Source organism: Adiantum capillus-veneris, chromosome 9 (assembly GCF_014529385.1).
Source record: "Adiantum capillus-veneris isolate H3 chromosome 9, ASM1452938v2, whole genome shotgun sequence".
Classification (NCBI taxonomy): domain Eukaryota; kingdom Viridiplantae; phylum Streptophyta; class Polypodiopsida; order Polypodiales; family Pteridaceae; genus Adiantum; species Adiantum capillus-veneris.
The window spans coordinates 33,285,297-33,307,975 of record NC_140939.1 but is presented as its reverse complement, the minus strand read 5'-3'; the positions used below and the strand labels follow the sequence as shown (position 1 = coordinate 33,307,975).

At 45.9% G+C, this 22,679-nt stretch overlaps 1 protein-coding gene across 1 annotated transcript in view; it reads right to left on the bottom strand.

The window, feature by feature from the left end:
- LOC147450313 (Prolyl oligopeptidase family protein) overlaps positions 1-22,679 on the bottom strand; it is a 113,198-nt gene that overhangs the window by 67,975 nt on the left and 22,544 nt on the right. Inside the window, exons 2-5 of the mRNA XM_086519578.1 lie at positions 13,568-13,851; positions 11,674-11,868; positions 11,152-11,498; positions 10,166-10,457 (exon numbers count right to left, since the gene is read on the bottom strand). Coding sequence (XP_086375704.1) covers positions 10,166-10,457; positions 11,152-11,498; positions 11,674-11,868; positions 13,568-13,851 — 1,118 coding nt within the window. The remainder of the gene's footprint in view (positions 1-10,165; positions 10,458-11,151; positions 11,499-11,673; positions 11,869-13,567; positions 13,852-22,679) is intronic.

Here is a 22,679-nt window from a genome sequence, read left to right as displayed (position 1 = left end):
CGCCGCAAAAGACAAAATAAAGCAAATTTCTGTCATCGAGCCTCATACAGGACATTAAGAAATGGTTCGCTAAATGGAATGTAGAGGCATATGTGGACATGCTTATTGAGGAGGGCAAGGAGGGAGAACACATGCAGAATTTTGAAATTGCATTACTAAATAGCCTCCACACCAAGTGGAAGACAACGCAGCACCACTCGAAATTTGAATACTATTGCAAGCATGTCAACACAAAGTATTGGGAAGGCTATAGCACAAACCCAATGGAAGCCCACGCCCACATACAAACACCCATGCCCCACATGGCACGAAGAGCCATCTCTTTGATGCGCACAAGGTCACATATGCTCAAAATAGAAACAGAGGGCTGGCTGAAAATTGATGCTTCTAAACGGATATGCACATCATGTACAATGCAAGCTCCCGAAGATGAAGCACATGTGACATTGGAATGCCCAGAATACGCTCACATCCGGGCTAATTTTCAACCACTTCTAAGCGGTTGCTCTACCTTTGCGGACCTATTATCCAAGACAGACCCCTCCCCTACAACTCTTGGAACATACCTCACCCGCATACTTGAGCATCAAAAGACACTCATAGGAACACAAAAAGAGAATAACACACACCACACCATACACCCCCGTGAAGGGAGACTATGTATCACTTTGAGGTCCCATGGGTCATTTCTGGCCCCCCGCGAACGTTAATACCAAATCAAATCAAATCAAATCTCGTCTCGGTTAGTAAAGGAAGGGGGCAATCTCGCTCTCTCTCTCTCGTTCTCGAGGAAAGAACGATCCTCTCTCTCGTACTCGGTTAGTAAAGGAAGGGGGCAATCTCGCTCTCTCTCTCTCTCTCGTTCTCGAGCAAGCAAGCCGCTCAAAGCAAAGGAAGACAGGGAAGCCAATCTCTCTTTCTCTCGTGCTTGAGCAAGCAAGGCTCTCGGAGGAAGAGATAAGCAAGGAGGGGCAGTTGCATAACAGATACAAGGGAGCTCGCAGGCAAGAAGGGAGCCGAGCTCAGTAAGAAACACTAGAAGGGAGTCGACGACGATAACCAAAGACGTAAAGCTGAAGAAAATCGATTCAGGAAAACCGACACAGAAGGATTTTTGTTTATCAGCGACAGCTTAGGTTTAGTTAATCTATTTGATGAATCACGGAGCCATTAACGGCCCAAGGTAAACTGTAAAGGGAGCTTAAACTCCTAAACCATCATTTGCATTAATTAATGCTGTCGTTACAGGCACTACATAAACATGTCGTGCAACTCCGCCTCCATGCTAAGAAAGATATCAGAAAAATGCACGTCGAGCTTATTTGAAGCTTACTTGATTAATGGTCAGTGATCAGGGCTTGTTAACAGGCCAAGTTTAATGATTAATGTATGCCAGATGCAGCTAAAAGGGCCAATAGATGCCTTAATCATGTTAGAAAAGAGTATGCTTAAAGTGAGCACAGATGGGAGTGTATGGTTTAGAACTGCAGTGCTTGAAGTGCTCTACCAGCCTGTCTTTACCGCTCGTCGATTGGAGCTACGGTGCAAAAGTTATGGCACGTTGAAGTTTAAGTTGATGCAGATCCGTACCGGATTGGGCAACTGCGGCTGATGGGACAGAGATGAAATGAATGCATGGGCCTGGAGTGCTCACTTTGTGGAGTGCGTTGGTCTTTTGAGATCCGCGATTGGAGTTCCCGTTGCCAAGATATTGGCCATTAAAGATTCATCGGGAGCCGGTTCTGTACCAGTCTGGTCAGCTCGGTCGATGTGCCAACTGAGGGTTTTGGAGCCTTGCCGGGTGATGTGTATGTTCTAAGCAACGTATAAAGGTCATAGGAAGTGACGGCACGACAAACAGAATCCGGACAGGCAAGTTATGGCAATTTCAAATCGACGACTGTTATTAGCCCGGAGGGATCTGTGCGGTGCTCGTAAGGAAGCACATAACGTTATGAAGAGCTTCATATCCGGAATGTCATCTCTTGGAATGCAAAGATCGCGGGATACACCCAACAGAGGCAGGGCAAGGAATCTGGCTATTTTGAGCAGATGCAAAGAGAGGAAAACTCTCCAAATGCAATCACCTATACTTGCATCTTGAAGGTTGTGGTGGCATTCTACACACAAGGTGGCAACAGAATTCATGGTGATATTACTAGTCAGGGGATGTTGGAACGTGATGTCATGCAAGGCATTGCCTTGGCCAATATGTATGCCCGACGTGGGGCCCAAGGGCCCATAAACTAAAGGCCGCCCACTATGAAATATAGGCTGCCTAAAGAACCCAATTGGCCGCCCATTAACTCAAGAGGGGTTTGTGTGTGGAGAAAAAAAGGAGATAGGCATGGCGAGCAGATAACGGGCAGGGGCGCAACCTGAGAGGACGGAACTCGCATCGGGCTGTAGAGCAGTCGGATGAGAGAGCGCCTCAAACGAAAAATGCTCTGCATGCCATGGTGATTGCATTTGGTACCAGCCACGATAGAAACAACCTCGCTCGAGTCGCTGACTACCACGTCATAGCTGCCACTCCCATGCCGCGTCATTCACGGCGCTGTGGGGCAAAATTTTGAGAGTTTTTTTTAGGGCAGCAAGAGAGCAATAAAGCAAGATTTTGGAGGGCATCGAGGAGAGTTGAAGGATGGAAAAAGTGAGGGCTGTATATTACTGAATACAACATAATCCCCAGCGGATGCCAAAATAACCTATCACGTGGGGTGTACAAGCTGAATGTAAGGAGGAGAGCCACTATAGTGACAACTCGACTAGAACAAGCTCATGGTGGTCGGTGTGATGAGTGGAGGAGAAACCACCTAGGAGGGGCATAATGCCACGTAATCTGGCCACCTGTAAGTGTGAAGAAGAGTGGAGATCGGGCCCAACGCCGAAGGAAGGCAAATCGGCGAGCCTCGGCTACTCCAGATGTACCTGAGGAAGAATCACACTGCCAAATCAGGGTATGAATGATGTCCAGCCAAATGGCAGTGAGGGTATCCTGAAGGAGCTGTGGAGCCGCACTTAGAATGTGGAGACAACGAGCTCTCCAAGCATTCCATAGTGTAATACTAGTGATGACTGAAAAAACTTCATCACGTGTCTGAGAATCCCCCTGCCAAGCAATCTGTGGTAGCATAGCCAAAGTCCCTCGCCGATAACCAGTCGAGGTAAGCATAAAGGCTCGATCTGTGTCTGAGCCCTCGTAGAAAAGATGCGGGCCGGGCATCGGCATCAACCATGAGACAGATCCCCAAGTAAGAAATCCATGCTGAACACCTGCTCTGCTAAGTAGAAAGCAAACTGCAAGCCACACTACATGGGAAGCTGAGCATGACCAAAGACAGTGTGCAGGTGACTCAAGTAGTCGCAAAGGATAGCGAGTACATAACGGATCATGACCCATAGTAGCTAGCCAAGTCCCAACTGGAAGTCCCGCATGTGCAATCATCCACATGAAAAAAGAAATACGACGAGCCGCATGTAAATCCCAGATGGCGGACCAAAACTGCTGCAGACAGGCATGGGAGAGGCCTGAATGTAACCAGAAACGCATACGAGTGGGCTGCTCTGGTTGCTGTCTCATCAATGCTAACCGTCCAATCCTGACAGTGTATCTCTCTCTCTTTTGTTTTTCTTTTTTTTTTTTTTGGAAAGGTCAGGGCTGTATATTACTGAGTACAAAATAATCCCCAGCGGATGCCAAAATAGCCTATCACGTGGGGTGTACAAGCTGAATGTAAGAATGAGAGCCACTATAGTGACAACTCGACTAGAACAATCTCATGGTGGTCGGTGTGATGAGTGGAGGAGAAACCATCGAGGAGGGGCATAATGCCATGTAATCTGGCCACCTGTAAGTGTGAAGAAGAGTGGGAATCGGGCCCAACGCCGAAGGAAGGCAAATCGACAAGCCTCGGCTGCTTGAGATGTACCTGAAGAAGAATCCCACTGCCAAATCAGTGTGTGAATGATGGCCAGCCAAATGGCAGTGAGGGTATCCTGGAGGAGCTGTGGAGCCGCACTGAGAATGTGAAGACATCGAGCTCTCCAAACATTCCATAGTGTAATGCTAGTGATGACTGAGAAAACCTCATCCTGACAGTCTCTCTCTCTCTCTCTCTCTCTCTCTCTCTCTCTCTCTCTCTCTCTCTCTCTCTCTCTCTCTCTCTCTCTCTCTCTCTCTCTCTCTCTCTCTCTCTCTCTCTCTCTCTCTCTCTCTCTCTCTCTCTCTCTCTCTCTCTCTCTCTCTCTGGCTTGAGAACCGAAGCAAATCGCGAGCTTGAGAACCGACAGAAATCACTCTCTCTCTCTTGTGGCTTGAGAATCGAAGTAAATCTCGCTCTCTCTCTCGCGTTCTCGAGGAAGGAACGGCCCTCTCTCTTACTGAGCTAGTAAAGAAAGGGGGCAATCTCTCTCTCTCTCTCTCTCTCTCTCTCTCTCTCTCTCTCTCTCTCTCTCTCTCTCTCTCTCTCTCTCTCTCTCTCTCTCTCTCTCTCTCTCTCTCTCTCTCTCTCTCTCTCTCTCTCTCTCTCTCTCTCTCTCGCAAGCAAGGCGCTCAAAGCAAAGGAAGACAGGGGAGCCAATCTCTCTTTCTCTCGTGCTTGAGGAAGCAAGGCTCTTGGAGAAGAGATAAGCAAGGAGGGGAAGTTGCATAATAGATACAAGGGAGCTTGCAAGCAAAAAGGGAGCCGAGCTCAGTAAGAAACAATAGAAGGGAGTCGATGACGATAACTGAAGATGTAAAGTTGAAGAAAATCGATTCAAGAAAACCGACACGAAGGATTTTTGTTTATCAGCGACAGCTTAGGTTTAGTTAATCTTTTTTATGAATCCACGGAGCCGTTAACGGCCCGGGGTAAACTGTAAAGGGAGCTTAAACTCCTAAAGCATCATTTGCATTAATTAATGGTGTCGTGAACGGGATTGCTTCATAATTGTGCGTCAATTTTGTCGGTGTTACCAGTTTCCAAGCAATTTTTGTGCATTGGTAACATTACCAAGTAACTAATAACTATTGTATTGTGCGGTGCGGCAATTCTTGGCTCTCAAATTTTCCACAACTAGCAGCCCGGCACTGACTCGGCTCACGTTTCAAACCCATATCCCTAGACACTTGGTGAACCCCACGTGAAACGAGCCGGGGTGGGAGGTTAAGATGGAGATGCCAGAACAATTGAAGCAGTTTATTGACGATTGTAATTCTAATGGATTTGATAAAAATCTAGCAGTTGCAGATTTGCCGAAAATGATGGAATTAGTTCAGGGATGTCTGCAAGAAGCGGAAGCCATGTAAATAAAAAAGCAGATTGATGATGTTGTAGAGCTAGCACTTGGAGCAGTATCATAATTTTTAGGGATATGATCCAGAAGGTTTTATTGCATGTTATGAAGCCGAGATGAAGAGCTGAAATGTTTCGGAAAATCGGATAATTGCAACTTTTGAAGAGGTTGTAAACTCGGATTTTAAAAAGCAGGTTCAAGAACTGCAAAAGCATATCCCACACAGTGGAACTATTTTGTAGAGGAATTTATTTATGAAAGCTCAAGGATTCTAGATCTGGAAATAAAAGAGATTACTGAACGAAGCTAGGTTGTCTTCAGTAAAGGTGAAGGGGATCATATGGAGTTCCTCAACTATGATGAATTCAGGGAGTATATTTTTGCAAGAAGCAAAGCCAAAGAAAATGCGGAATTAAAAGTAGCAGATTCAGTTTTAGAGGAGCATATTTTGAGCAAAGAAGAAAAGGTAGACAAAGAATTTAATGTTGAAACAGAATTGTATGATTTTTTTTCAAAGATTGCTCGCATGGATGCTACCTCCAATAATGGTTTCAGTGAAGACAGAGACTGTACAACAAGTGGTTCACAAGATGCTCACCTTGACATGGGTTATTCTGAAGGAGTTCATCAAGCAGATGAGCGTCTACAGGATATTTCTAAAACTATCAGCACTATAGTCGAGCAGCACAATATGTTTGCTGCAGATGAGTGCATAAATAAAGCTATTATATACACAATAGCTGATGAAGTGACCAAGATTATGAACCCAGAGCACAGGATGAGCCTGAGAATGCCAATGAGCTTATGATTGCTACTAACAATATGTTTGCAGATGCTATTATCATGGAAGAAGATGCCATAATCGATGATTTCTTGTATAGATCTGAAGGAGATATTCATGACAGTATAGAAGAACTTTCGGATGCGTGTACCTCTTCAAAGGGGGTACCAAATGAACCTTTGCAATGTTATGATGGGTTGCTAAGTAACATAGATGCAGATGAGAAAGCAGAGGATGATATTCATGAGTATGAAGATTGCTTAGATCATGCTGATTGTGAACAGGTTATCGACAGGGATTTTACATCTATGCTTGTACATGGGCTGCATGAGGAGATAACTCCTAGAGTTTTGATTAATGTTGAGACTTCCAAGGGTGATTTTCCCGAGGATGCTATCGATGAAGATTGCAGGTTGAAGTTGTTTTTCATGATCAAGTTGAAACCCTAACAGGTAAAAATTCCTCTGATGATACAGGTCCAAAGAGTCCCAAGGTTTTTCGTGATGGCTATGAAGCTAGAGGGGGTGATGATGGTAAATCTTCTTTGATACTGCATAAGGTGCACAAGGTTTTTCATTTGCTTGGACAATGTGCCCAATGAGGCTCGATTTGGATCTATTCCTAATGATGCTTATGTCAATGATGTCCTGGCTGCCAATAAAAGGGAGTTTGAATTCTTTAATGCTTGCTGGTAACGAGCTTAAGTTGCCAAATGTCACGTGACACATCCAACCCTATATGTCCGTGGACAAGCTACAGCATGACCAGGGTTCACTCAGTCAAGTCAGTCTAGAATAGGAAGTGATCTGGCCCTTTTGTGAGCCTGTTCGGAAACTGTGCATGTCCAGACACTTAGGTTAGATGCATATCCTCTGGTTGCACACAGCATGACCATCAGATTCCAGCCAGAACCCATTAGTAGCATTTTTACAGTGCATAGACCTATTTTCCCTATTTTTGACATTTTTCACTTATTTATTAAGTGACTTTTGTTGGAAAGTAGGTAGGGCAATTTTGCTAAGTTTGTATATAAGCAAACCTAGCGCTAGCACTTTTTGGCAGAAGAGGCAGCAGGAGCATCGCTCAACAGGCACCTTCTCAGCACGAGCCCCAACAGCATGGCCTATCGTTTTTGCAACTCAGCATCAAGCTAGCGTTTTTGCAAGGACAGATCAGCCTTGGCGATTTTGCATTGCAGAGGAGCTTCGGCATTGGCAGACACAGCAGAACCACTTCACGAGAGTAGATCAGCCCTAGCGTTAGTGGACTTTCCCCCAGCAGCAGAATTCAGCCCTAGCGATTTTGGAGCAGCAGGCGACTTAGCGTTTTACAATCCTTCACGACGGAATCCACAGTAGCACCAGCGTCTTCAGTTTGTAGCAGTCAGACATCGCAGAAGAACCCCCGAACCTCGCAGATCTCACCTTCTCGCAGCAGATCCTCGCCGCACGGTTAGGTCCCGCGAAGTTTGCAGATTCAGCCTGGAAAAATCTGCGTTTTCAACGCGTCGTCGTCACATTGGCGCCATCGACATCGTCACCGACATAGAGTCAGAATTCAGCAGATAAAGATTTGCAGATTTCAGCCCTTAGCATTTTCAGATTTCAGTCTGTCTCGTCATCGTCCTCATCGTCATCGACATAGTCGGCAAGTCCAAGCATTGTAGAGATTTGTGCAATCATAAGTAGACCGCTCTCGCCATAGAGAGTGGGGCCTTCGGAGGAGGGTTTGACAACATTCTAGTGTCGTATTCTTCTCTCTCTATCTCTCAGTCTCAGCACCTTCATTCACAGTGTCTATTCACTTTGTTTGTGTCCATTGCACTCTCTCACTAATGGAACGGAAGGCTCTCCCTTCCGTAAGTAAAAGGAACCCTTTAGCACAGTTCGGAGCACTCATCTTGAGCAAAGTTCAACATTCACTTCCGCTGCACCTTACATTGGTATGAGAGCTTTCGTAGTGTTCTGTATCACTCAAGGAAAGATCCACATAATTTTTTTTGGTTTTAGCTTGTTGCGGTCGCATGTAACCCAAGTCCTCTTGGGCGTGTCGATTCCTAATCTCATCCGCCAGGACCTGACTCAGCTAGACACCAGGAGGACATGGATACAGCCAGCACAAGAGTTGGGCACGAAGATGGCTTTCTACAGAGAGCGTCTTCTCCAGCTTACAGAGGACGGTTTTGTGACGAGGCCCAGATACATGGACACCCACTTGTCTCATGGGATACGATGTGATATTGGCCAAATACGCACATCTTCACACCAGCTGCAGATCGAGACTGGGAGATATACTGGAGTACCGACAGAGGCCAGGACATGCCTCCTGTGTGACATGGAGCCTGAGACAGAGTTGCACTACACATGCCACTGCCCTGTCTACTACGAGATACGTGGCCGCTTCCACCTGCTTGTTCAGAGATGGTTTCGGACCACTCTCCAGAGTCATGCAGTACGAGGATCAGAGATGCTTGGGTCTGTTTTTGCTCGAGCTGCACAGACACAAAGAGAGCTTGATGAGAGGAGAGGCCAGCCAGTCTCAGAGAAGGATCACAGACTTCTTTAGAGCAGACACTGGGCACCCGGAGGAGCTACTACCATAGGAGAGCTCGTCGCCTTACACCAGAGGCACACTGATCGACCAAGCGACCGAGCTAGGGAGATCCAGACGCCCACGACTCCGGAGGACTACACAGCATCGACGGAGGCTGCATCAGAGATTCGGATCACTTTGGCCTGACATGCAGGATGCCAGATCAAGCTATTGACCATGGAGGAGATTGTTGAGATCCGCCAACGACCGATGCTGGATCTTTTGTGATTTAGCCATCCCACATAGCTGCTTAGCTCACACCTAGCGGTTTAGGATTCCATGGTATTTTATTTTGTCATTTTTTGTTACTCTGACTTCATATCAGACCCACCACATTGTAACTTTCTGGTCTCATAGGTCACTTTGGCCTTTTGAAGACGTTAATATAACATTTCATTTCATTTCTCACACAAAGAGAGAAGGGAAGCACAGAATCTAGAGAGAGTCAGTCTGCCGCTAGGAGAATTCTAGCTATGACTCAAAGTTTGTCTACCTTTCTGGAGAGAGAGTATGTGACTCGTACACAAACAGACTGATCAAGTGAGTCTCTAGTCTAGACGCAGAAAACCTAACCCTAAAACCCATCACATATTATTTGGCCACACAAGAGCTCTTTTCGTCAACAAACAAATTGCGTGGCTAGAATCCACATCGTGCAACCTCTAACACATTGTTGCCTGGTTGATCGTGGAAGCTGTAATACTTCTGTTGACCAGTCACATAGTCCATGTTATAATCACCTTCAAAAGCAAACTTGCAAGAAAATGGAACCATAAGGCACATTCCTAACATGGATTCTTGCATGCTTGCATGTTTTGGCATGGATATGCAGTAAAGATGTAACTGCCAACACATCTGTTCACAATTGACATCAAACTCCACTAACTGTGCTTGTTAAAGAGCCAATAAAGTAAGGCAGTTGCAGAAGGCGGCCACTTGGTGGGAGGTTTCTCTACCACGCTAAGCATCCTAAATCTCCTTTCAGGGTAGAGCTTTTCTGAAGCAGGTAGAACTTTTGGGTATCTTCTAATATACCTTTTTGAAATCCAAAAGCCTGCTTAGGTGCTCGTCAACATGGACATTTCTTTGCCGCTCTGGCAGCAGGTGATCTTCCCTCCTAAACACCACACGAGATGGAGGACATGGTTTTTTTATCATTCAATGAAGCCTGATTGTCTCATTCATTTCATACTCTAAATCAGGTTTTGTCCATACCTGTCCTCCATCTTGCTTTTCCATTTCTCACATTTCATATTATTTACAAGCAGCCAGCACTTCCATGGTTCCACAACACATCTTTGGCTATTTCATAGGTACTGAATTCTGAGGATACCTTTGTACATATCTCATGAAAAGGCTATTTTCTTCAGGTAACACTACTATGTTAATTGAGAGAGACAGACAACATCCAATGGAAAAGGAGGGAGTAAATTTGCATCACAATTTTTAAATCTGACACTTGCAAATCAATTTTCCACTTTCAAAAGCAGACTAGGCTACAAAAGAACTTACAGGTTCTCTTTTCTTGAGAACATTTTCACCGGTGTTCATATCATAGTCATAGACTGATAGGGGTGTGCGTAACGAGCTGTATCCAAAACGCAGAATGGGAGAAAAAAAATTGCTCTTCATGGATTCTATCATATATGCTGGCTCTGAAAATTCTATTCGATGTCCATCTGGTAGTGCTGTAAATGTCTCACCAACCGGAGGTAGGGCATAAACTACAGCATTAAGCAGGCCAGTCTGGCGCTCAAACACGACAAGATGGTTTTCAAATGCCTGTATCTCTTGCAGCTTTACACTGCAGAAGGGGGAAAAAGAAAAGATAACCAGCAGTGTTACATTATCGTGGGAACAAAAAATGTCATTAACGCTATAACTCGCTTCATAACAAAGTAAACATTAGCAAGCTTGACTCGGGTGTTTCAACCAAAAATGCCCTCTCTCTTTACTGTTGAAATAGGTTGCCTATAACCCTGTGGTACCATATCGTAGCAAAGTGTAACTAGCTATATGAGATCTAATCACATTCTTGCCATTTAAGCATTCCTGGGTGACAAGACACTGCATGATTGTACAAAACAATACAAGAAAAATATCCTTGCCCAATGCGTCTCACAATCTTGGTTTAAATATGTGGGTTGAGAAATGCACACTTTCAGCGGAGATTGAGACCAGTCCTCAGAGAGACTCCCACAATGGGCTAAGAGTCTTAGAGGCCCTACCTGCAGTCCACTGCCCGCTTTTTTACATAAATAGCAACTTGCTTTCTTCGATAAAGAACTCTACACAGTTTACTCTCCTTGATGATATTGGCCACATTAAAGCACTGACGTAGCAGATGCTTTATCAATGTTATCAATAAACAGAAATGAACAACAACGAGACTAACTCTGGGGTTTTAATTTGAGTGAAAAGATAAAAGCACCACATTAAAATAAAATACCAGAACCTCATACAGCTGCACGCATAAGGTCAAGTTTGATGAAACATACCTAGACCTATGAGGAAGTAAGACAGCTGTGTCCGTCACAGATTCAATAGGACAAACAAGCAATTCTGAGTTGTATACTTCATCGTTCCTTTTTTGGATAAAAAAATGTCCTCCGCGATGGGTAACAGAGAAATCAGTGCCTGTAACATTGGGTGTTAATGGTTTGAATTCTTGGGAGATGTCCTTAACCTTTAGAGAGAGCACAAATTGGGTGATCTTGCTAGACGAAGACACAAAAAGAAATTCTTGGCTTTCTGACTTGGAAAGATCTAGATAGAACTCCTCATTTCTTTCGTGATAAAGCAAGATATCTTCTGACTGTTCAGTACCAAGCTTATGCCGCCAAACCTGATCAGCGAGCAACAGAAATAAATAAGCAACCTTTGAACCTCTGAACGCAAGCAAAATCACCCAGGCAATGAACGTAGATTTAGCAAGCTACTGTTCAATGTATAAAGAGAGCTCAACTTTAGACTTGATAAGCAAGAAACATTAAGCCACTCAATACAAAGAAACAGGATACCTTGAATGGCCTATGTAAATCATCTTGGGTTATATATGCAAGGGTTTCGCTGTTGATCCATTCCACGCACTCTGTCATTCCCTTTAAGGGCTTTCCTACATGTTCGCCAGTGTCTATAGCCACCACATAGACAGTATAAACTTCATCACCTTTTGTGTCCTCGCCATATGCTAGGAGCTTGTGATCTGGACTTACCTACAAAGCATCCACCATAGCAAGGTTAGTTTAACTTCAGAGTTCTTTAACTGATTGACCAAAAAAATAGAAAATGATAAGGACAATGTGCACTGACACTTTGACACTTTGATTGGTTACATTATCCTCTGTGTCTGTGTGGTTTCACATCGTTCTAAACTCTCACTAAAAAAAAGTCAGCATTTTCCAGAAAAACCTGTGCACTTAGAAATTAAAAATTTCACTCATTTGGAACTCTTTCTCCATCAGCATTAACTTGACCATGTAGGTCTGAGCTAAGAAGCTAAAACTAATTAGCTGTATATTTTCCTGTGGCTGTTCACCTCCTCTTGTGATTTTCTACTCCTAAAATAGTAGTGTTCCAAAAGGTTAGCATGCTTGTGAATGCATTTGTATGGCCATCTCTTGGTTTTGAATAACTTGCAAGCCCATTGACAACTTTCCTTTTGGCTTCTGCATGTGGCCACCATATCTGTCAGCGTGGTAAATAGTGCCCCTTGTGGAGGAAACTCGGTTCATATGTTAAGAACCTGAAGTAATGGAATCTTTGGGCACAGATATATATCTAAGTGGACCCAAGCAAAGCCCAAATTCAGGGTCAAGAACAGCACGATTTAAAGACTAGTGTTAGTAGTTACTCATCAACAAACAATATAACCGAGCATAGCACTGACTACGATCATGCATATTAGTCAACCTGAAGACTATAACCATCAGGATTCAGCACCATCATGCCTACACTGAGTTAATACTGTGATATCCCTAGCAAAATTTAGAGCCAACAATGAACGCTCCTTACACAGAGACCCAACAAAAATTCAAAGGTCTGCATACATAGTCAGTCAGGGCTCTGAAGCTGCACACGAGCTCAACCACATGTAGCCTAACACCAAAGAAATCTGTTAAATAAAAAAATGGCTAAAGAAAAATGTAGCCGACAGGCCATGTACACCAGTCAACACAGAAAGTGAATAGCAGCACTTTGCAACTCACAAAAATTTTCCCTTCGTGAAATCTGCACATCCACTCATACAACTTAAACATACAACTGAGTAGCCACCACTAATGGGACCCTCTGCTAAGGGTGTTTCCTTCCACTCGATCTCTGCCAAATTTCTCATCTGAAATCCAAGATCAACAGGACCCTGAAACCATTCCTTCAGATTAAAAACAGCAGATCTTGGCCCTTCTTGAAATGATTTCTGTAAAGGTGCACAAATGGAAGGTTGCTCATCATGGTTTACAAAAGCAGTTGGCTTGCATAGATGCGCATGCTCACTGTTTTTTGGTAAGAAGAAGGGCTCTGCGACAGTGTCAGGAAACTGACTCTTGGCAATGGACTCTTCATGGCTTCTCCTAAAATCAGCCAGCCTAGGCAGCTAGTGACTGGTGGATTCTCAGTTCAGGCAATCTGTACTCAACTTCAGAGACATAAGCTATTACAACCATAATTTGACTGTGACAGAACAGTGACATCAATACAAAAGGCGTCAAGAACACCTCCACATCAACAGAGTTTTTGTTGGCTTTATGCTCTTTAATATCTTTAAGTTAGTGTCTTTATGAACCCACAGTTAGCCCCAACTGTCAATCTCACTTGAAAACCATTCTAGAAATGTCAGAAAAAAGCTTACAGCTCATCACCTTCAGTTCAAAGACATTGTATTTGAATAATATGCATCCAGCAAGACAATCTTACCTTGAATGCTCCAACAGAATAAAACTCATGCTTTGCTGCCTCTTTGTTTTCATCGAGTAAAATCTGCTCGTTTGGAGTATCAGGACCAATATCCATAACTTCCCTTACATCACCAGGACCTTCACCCCCAGCAATCTCCCGTCTACAGTGCTGTTTGTACTGCTGGTCCTTGAGGGTTTTTTCATAATAAAAGAAAGGGCCTTTTCGCAGTGGCACCTTCATATCATCTTCTTGAATCCTTCCACGAATCTCCTTGTAGAGCTCTTCTTGTAGCTTCTTTGAATCTTAGAAACTCAACCCAAGAGAAGATTAGAAACATAGACACGTTGATCAAAGCAAACTACATGCTTCTTGAACCCAGACAAAAAATATTCGATCATAGGACTAAAAGTCTCGATGATTTTGATTGTTGTAACGGACTTGCATTAGAACCTACAAACCAAGCAGATTTGAGCACCTATGTTCTTGGCTGCTAACCTTTCACACCTACACGCACGAAGTCGAGTGGCTGCAGCTCTACACCAAACAGTTGCAGTGTTTGGTCAAAGGATGATCTATTCACCTCAAGGGCATGTCTCTCTATGGTGGTGGGCAATGGCTATTCAAGTCTCTCCGTCTCCTCTATAAAGCAGTCCTTGTACCACATTGTTTCCACAATCCAATCCATTGGTTGTCTGGAGCCTCTAGATTCAAGTTTTGTTCTAAAGTTCTGAATTTTCAAGTCTAGAAGTGTTAGTTAAAGAGGATTTGTCAAAGTGACAGCCGAACTAGGTGAATTGAACACGAACAGGGGGGCAATCCGTGCGATATCACCTCCAGCTGCCCCATCCCTTTGAGAGCTGCCTTTCTCCTTTCTCTATCCTAGTGTTGGCTTGTACGTTAGGTACTAAATTTGATGCAAAAGTAGGAGAATCTTTCTTAAGCTATGGGAAATCTCGTTTCCGGTGGCCTTTCTCGCCATAATAGAAACATTTACCCTCTTCCATGTAGGCCTTCAACTGAGAGGGAGTGAGGAATTTGCTTTTCTTCGCTCCCTCTCGCTTCTTTTCGGGGCCTTTGGGCTGATCTGAAGGCCGCTTTTGTGTGGGGGTTTATGTCTCAGTAGTGAGAGCCTTTTGCTTTGCATGAAAGGGTCTAGATCTGAAGGCCGCTTTTGTGTGGGGGTTTATGTCTCAATAGTGAGAGCCTTTTGCTTTGCATGAAAGGGTCTAGACTCCTAGTTGCAAGTGTTAAGAGTTACACCACCGTTGCCTCGCCATTTTGTACGGCTAGTGATTGTCCCGGGTTAGCCACCCATCGCACATCATGTAGATTGCATGGGCGGACACTTTTAGCACGTGTCCGGCCGGTCATTTTCTAAGCCTGGCTAGGTGCACACATTTTTAGCCATTTTTGGGCTTTTATGCTTTTTGCACCAATTACACATTTTGCCCTACCTCAACCTAAGATTTTATAAATAGAATGCTTAGGGTCTTGTAGTCATTCACAGATTGTGTATTGAGAGCATCATTTGCAAAGCACTTGTGTTCTCTCTCTCTCTCTCTCTCTCTCTCTCTCTCTCTCTCTCTCTCTTGGGGGTGGGTCACCTAAGGAAGAGGTTCCTAACTAGTTGCTACAAGTTCTCTCTCTCTCTCTCTCTCTCTCTCTCTCTCTCTCTCTCTCTCTCTCTCTCTCTCTCTCTCTCATCATGCCATCTCTCTCTCTCTTTACCATGCTTTCGTTTAGGGTTTGCTGCTGTATTTTAGGGTTCGCGACCTGTTTTTAGGGCTCGCGACCTGTATTTTTGTGGACAGATCTGCGTTTTAGGGTTTGCTGCATTTTCTGCACTTTAGAAACATCAATCCTCTCCTCTCTCTCTCTCTCTCTCTCTCTCTCTCATGTCATCCCCAACCTCACCTATGGCAACAAGCAAACTCAAATATATGCTTCACTCCAAACGAATTTCCATCATTGAATTGGAAATGAAAGCATGGAGAAAAGAGATGGAAGATTGGAGGAACGCGAAGACCGTTTTCCTCCGAGAAAATGAAGAAAAGGAGAAGAGGTGGAAGGACGAGAAGGATCATCTTCTCAACAAGATCGCCACGTTGGAGAATAGCATTTTGGACCTCCACAAAGAAGTGTTGGAAACACGGTCAAAAAATGGGCTTGAAGAGGGGGAATTTCAGCCCTCTTTGAGGGAAGAAATTGACAACATCAATGAGGAGAAGAAGTCATGGGCCGCGGTCATATCCGAAACGCAAAAGAAAGTAGAGGAGGCCGAAAAATGGATTGAGGTTGCCAAGAAAGGGAAAGGTAAGGAAGCTCCTTGTACACCCACTCTTATCAACATGACCCTCGAAGAGGAACAAAGAAGGAGGGTGCGGGCTCTACATGTGAGGGTAACCGGCCTCAAGGACATAAACAATGTGGAAAAAGAGGTCACAAGCCTCACATCAATGATGGGGGTGGAGAAGCCTTCACACACAAAGGCATGGAGAGTGGGCAAGAAGAGTGAGGGCCCCGGAGAATCTTCAAAGGAAAGAGCTCTCATACTACGCTTCCCTTCATTGGAAGAGAAGAAGGAATTCTTGAGGAAGAGACCTACTCTCAAGAAGACAGGTATTTTCTTAGGCGATGACCTCACTCTCTCACAACTTGCGCATATGAGAGAAGTAATGCCCGAGATTCAAGCGGCAAGGGAGAAGGGGAAGATGGCCTTTTACAGAGATGGTCGGGTGGTGATTGTAGAGCGGCGCTCTACATGACGGTGCGAGACCTATGGGACCACATTGAGGATGGCGACTTGGAATTGTAATGGGTCTATGAGGTTGGATGTTGGTGCCTTTGAGGACAGTTTCAGAGACAAGGACATTGTTTTCTTTTCAGAGACTCACCAGGCCCCTGGCCAACTGATGCCACATGTGGTGGGATACAAATGGGAGACAGCCCACAGAACAGTCACGAGATCTGAGCATGGGAGTAGAGGTTCAGGAGGAGTAGCGGTGTTGTTTAGGGAGGAGCTACAGCCACTACTACATATTGTACGGAGAGATGATCAGGCTAGATACATGTGGGTGAGGCTGAGAGCTGACACAGGTCGATTTCTATATATTGCTATATGTTACTTCCCCCCCAGTACGTCAGTATATGCTGTATCCAGAGGGCAGTCGCCTTTCTCAATTCTAGATGATGATATATGGGAGTTTTCTAGGGATGGTGATATCATCCTCCTAGGAGACTTCAATGCTCGAACGGGCAACTGTCAGACAGTCTTCTACGACACCTCAGATGAGATGCTTAGAGAGTTGGATGTGGGTGAGCTGGGGTTTGACAGATGCTCACATGACAGAGAGCAGACTGAGTATGGGAGATACCTCACGGAGATGACGACTACACATGGGCTAGCCATACTTAATGGCTTACAGCGGTTTCCTGGAGCAGCAGGCTTCACATGCTTTCCACACAGACATGGGGCCAGTACAGTGGACTATGTTATGACACAGCCGAGCTTTATTCCTTGTATTCAGGATTTCATGGTGGGAGCCAGACCAGTGGGCGTAGCAGTGGATCATGCTCTCTTGACACTGTCTGTATCTTTTCAGTTTAGTACAGCCCAGAAATCAGGAGGCAGGTCACACACCCGTTATACATTTACACCAGAGACTGACTCGGTTTATACAGAGGCGATCTGGGATCGTCTATGCACAGTTGCTCCAGGCCTCTCAGTAGAGGAGTGCACTACTTTATTGACTGAGACACTACATGATGCAGCATCAGAGGCATACCCACACACTCAACCGGATCGGAGGCGACATTCTGGGAGCATGCCCCAGAATAGTTGGTATGATGAGGAGTGCAGAGAGATGAGAGCCCAACTTCAGAGGGATCTTCATTTAGGAGTCATCACCTACAGACAGTCGCGGATTGCTTTCCGACGCCTTGTGCGAAAGAAGAAACGAGCTTACCTGGCCCAGATGGAGCGAGACTTGTATCAGTTGTTCTTGAGTAGAGACTCAGGCGAGGCATGGCGACTCTTCCATGAGCACTCCCCTCCCCCAGTGATTACTTCTCCTGATGTGTGGGGCCAGTATGCGGCATCGTTATATACGGTTCCTGGGCAGGATCCCCTTCCAGATCCTACAGAGCCATGTCCACCTACGAGCACCTTCTTTACCACTGAGATGGTAAAGAGAGCCATTGACAGGATGAGGACCCGGAGGGCTTACGATCATGACGGTCTAGTAGCGGAGCACTTTATACATGCTAGGGATATGCTGATGGAGGTTCTTGCAGTGTTGTTCAATCGTGCCATGTGTGAGGGATTACCTGAGACTTGGAGGTTGTCTACTATTGTGCCTATATTCAAGGCAGGTGATCCTACAGAGCCTGGAAATTACCGCACTATTATGGTTGGACACACACTGGCACGATTGTATGCATCCATTATTGAGCAGCAGTTGAGTAACTGGGCAGAGGGTGAGGGTGTACGGGCAAAGGGACAGGCAGGTTTCAGGAGGGGTTTCTCCACTCTTGACCATATTCTGACACTCAGAGCTATCATTGAGGAGGGCAGGTCACATGGGAGACGGATTTATTGTAGTTTTGTGGATTTCCGCAAAGCATTTGACATGGTACCGAGAGCTCGACTGATGCGCAGACTGCAGGAGATGGGGGTGCCCACAGTGTTGATTTGGGGGATTATGGCTTTATACAGATCAGTGATGGGACATGTACGCACCCCAGAGGGGATATCTGACTTAGTTCACTCCACTATCGGGGTGAAACAGGGTTGCCCATTGTCTCCTACTCTATTTGGTATGTATGTTGATGAGGTGTCTGATTACATTGACAGAGAGGGTGATAGAGGTGCCCAGCTGGCAGGGACGTGGATCCCATTGTTGTTATATGCTGATGATATTGTCTTGATCTCTGACTCACCAGAGGGTATGCAGCGACAGTTGGATGCATTACACAGTTTTGCAGAGGATAGTGGATTGTCTGTAAACCTTGGTAAAACCAAGGTCATGGTGTTTAACACCACACCGCAGTGGATCAGGAGATCGGCACCGACCTTCACGTATGGTCAAGAGATTGTGGAGTATACAGATGCATACACTTACCTTGGGATAGTCTTCACTGGGCCGAGGTTTTCTTTGGGGAGAGCAGCAAAGACTAGACTGACCAGAGCTTATGCGGCCTTGGGAGGCTTGGAGAGGATGTGTTCGCAGGTTCAGTTCCAGGAACCTCGGACAAAGTTATGGCTCTTTGATACTTTAGTAGCCTCAGCTATGATGTATGGGGTACAGGTATGGGGACCTTCTGTAGGCCAGGATGGTTGGAGACGTATGGAGAGGCCCTTGGTATCTATGATCTCCCGATTGATTAGAGCCAAGGCCTCCGTACCTCACGCGATCATTCGAGCAGAGCTAGCTGCCCCCCCCATGGAGATTGAGGCGCTTACCAGATCAGTGTCCTTTGTGCACAGCCTATGGGATACTACTAGAGACAGATATGCTAGATTGGCCCTTGAGTCTTCCAGACAGTTAGCTCTACAGGGGGACACTTCATGCTGGTATGCACAGATGACTTCATGGTTTCAGACGCATGGCTTCACCATGGACAGGTTGCCCCCTTTCCAGTATTCTCTTCAGGCACCCTCGCTGTCTCTTACACGGGTGGAGATCACTAGACTCATTCGTCAGGACCTGATCCAGCTCGACACCAGGAGGACATGGATAGAGCCGCCTCAGGAGTTGAGCACGAAGATGGCTTTCTATAGAGAGCATCTTCTCCACCTCACAGGAGATGGGTTTGTGATTCGACCCAGCTACATGGACACACATATGTCTCATGGTTTGCGTTGTGCCATTGGTCAGATACGCACATCCTCACATCAGCTCGAGATTGAGACCGGTAGATTCAAAGGGATACCAGCAGACAGCAGGATATGCCGATTATGCCAGAGAGAGCCAGAGACAGAGTTGCACTACATATGTCATTGCACAGTGTTCTATGAGATACGGGGGCGTTTCCACTGCTTATTCAGAGAGGGTTTTGGTCCTCTATCTAGGGTCATGAGTTATGAGGATCAGAGATGTCTTGGACTATATCTACTTGAGTTACACACGTATAGAGACACTTTACTGGGGAGAGCTAGAGAGAGGCAGTCCCAGAGACACATTACAGATTTCTTTTCACTAGATATGGGACAGCCAGAGGAGCAGCCACCACTGCAGAGCTCGTCCCACACTCATTCGACCACTACTGGCACTCTCATCGACCGAGCATTGGAGCTACAGAGATACAGACGACCGCGACTGAGGAGAGGAGCTACACAGCATCGACGGAGACTACAACAGAAGATTCGAGCCATACTCTCTCGACATCCAGAGTGCAGATGAGGATGGATCCTCACCATTTCTTCCATCTTTGTTTCACACACTGTTACATCCAGTTTACCGGGTACCTATTGTATCAGCTGCTACACCCACATAGTTTTAGATTGTAGTAGTAGTAGTAGTATTTTGTTCCACTTCTAGTTCTTTTCTAGTTCTTTTGTACCCAGACATGGTATTAGATTCACTATTTTGTAACTGATTGGTCTCATAGGTCATTTTGGCCTTTTGAAGACGTTAATATAACATTTCATTTCTCTCTCTCTCTCTCTGTGGAACCTGAGACAGAGCTGCATTATACATGCCGCTGCCCCGTCTACTACGAGATACGAGGCCACTTCCATTGCTTGTTCAGAGAGGGTTTTGGACCTCTCTCAAGAGTCATGGGATACGAAGATCAGAGATGCCTGGGCTTGTTCTTGCTCGAGCTACACAAACACAGAGATAGCCTGATGAATGGCGAGGCTAGCTAGTCCCAAAGACGGATCACATACTTCTTCAGAGCAGACACGGGACAGCCGCAAGAGCCACTCCCACAGCAGAGCTCCCCCTCGTCTCACACCAGAGGCACACTGATCGACCGAGCGATTGAACTGGGGAAATCCAGGCGCCCACGACTGCGGAGGACTACACAGCATCGACGGAGGCTACGTCAAAAGATTCGAAGCACGCTGGCCAGGCATGCACGACGCCCGGTCAGACTACTAACCATGGAGGAAATTGATGAGATTCGCCAACGATCGATGCTAGATCTCTTGTGATTCAGCTATCCCAACAAGCCGCCCATTTTTGCTTAGTTTTTGCTTAGTTTTCTGCTTAGTTCACATCGACCAATCTAGGATCCCATAGTATATATCTTTGTTTTGTACTGTTCTTATGTTATTTTGTTACTCTGACTTTGTATCAGATCCACCACCTTGTAACTTTCTGGTCTCATAGGTCACTATGGCCTTTTGAAGACGTTAATATAACACTTCATTTCATCTCTCTCTCTCTCTCTCTCTCTCTCTCTCTCTCTCTCTCTCTCTCTCTCTCTCTCTCTCTCTCTCTCTCTCTCTCTCTCTCTCTCTCTCTCTCTCTCTCTCTCTCTCTCTCTCTCTCTCTCTCTCTCTCTCAGCGGAGTACCAGCAGAGGCCAGGACATGCCCCTCGTGTGACATGGAGCCTAAGACAGAGTTGCACTACACATGCCGCTGCCCCATCTACTACGAGATACGAGGCCGCTTCCATTGCTTGTTTAGAGAGGGTTTTGGACCACTCTCAAGAGTCATGGGATTCGAGGATCAGAGATGCCTGGGTTTGTTCTTGCTCGAGCTCCGTAGACACAGAGATAGCCTGATGAGTGGCGAGGCTAGCCAGTCTCAAAGACGGATCACAGACTTCTTCAGAGCAGACACGGGACAGCCCCAGGAGCCACTCCCACAACAGAGCTCCCTCTCGTCTCACACCAGAGGCACACTGATCGACCGAGCGACTGAACTCGGGAAATTCAGGCGCTCACGATTGCGGAGGACTACACAGCATCGACGGAGGCTACGTCAGAAGATTCGGAGAACTCTGGCCAGGCATGCACGACGCCCGGTCAGACTACTAACAATAGAGGAGATTGATGAGATCCGCCAACGACCGATGCTAGATCTCCTGTGATTTAGCTATCCCAGCAAGCCGCCCATTTTTTCTTAGTTCACATCGACCAGGCTAGGATCCCATAGTATATATCTTTGTTTTGTATTGTTGTTATTTTGTTACTCTGACTTTGTATCAGATCCACCACCTTGTAACTTTATGGTCTCATAGGTCACTTTGGCCTTTTGAAGACGTTAATATAAAATTTCATGTCTCTCTCTCTCTCTCTCTCTCTCTCTCTCTCTCTCTCTCTCTCTCTCTCTCTCTCTCTCTCTCTCTCTCTCTCTCTCTCTCTCTCTCTCTCTCTCTCTCTCTCTCTCTCTCTCTCTCTCTCTCTCTCTCTCTCTCTCTCTCTCTCTCTCTCTCTCTCCGTGCGTGGCTCACACTCTTTCCGCTGCTCACTCTCACATGGTATCATTCGCCAAGAACGGAGAATCTTGATCGATCCCTCCTCCCCAAAGCTAGACCTAGCAGTTTGAAGCTCCTCCATCGCGGGAAAACTGCAAGACACAGACCAGCGTTTTCAGCCCTAGCGTTTTCTGCAGTCATCAGCCAGTGTTTTTGGATAGCAGCTGAAACATACACGGAGAAAGGATCTCCGGGCCACACGGACCGCCTACAGATACACGTCGGACGAACCACCCAACCATAGCCACCATTCGACAGCTCCCCCGTGTTGGGGCCAGTGTCCAAGGACGTAGGCGTGCACCTGTAAGACCGAGCGTCCCATACCACCCGGCCTCACCTCCTCGAGGTGACCTCGTGCACTCCTAGCCTCGCGGGCTAGCCACTGGCACTCTGCCAGTGGGGTCGATAACTGCAAATGAGGCCTTAGCCTCCCTTTTATAATGATGGCCGGCCTCACTGGCCGGGTTCACACTACGTCCGCCCGGACACTGGACGCCCATCCCGACAGCATCTGCCCTAACCTATGAGCGAGACATAACATACTTCCCCCCTTAAGAACCATTGATGTCCTCATCAATGAAGTGGGGATACTGAGCCTTGAAAGCTCTAACAGGTTCCCAAGTAGCAAACCTTTCAGATTGACCCTTCCATTTAATTAAGTATTCGTCATAAGCCTTTTGGCGAGAATGACGGGTACGATGA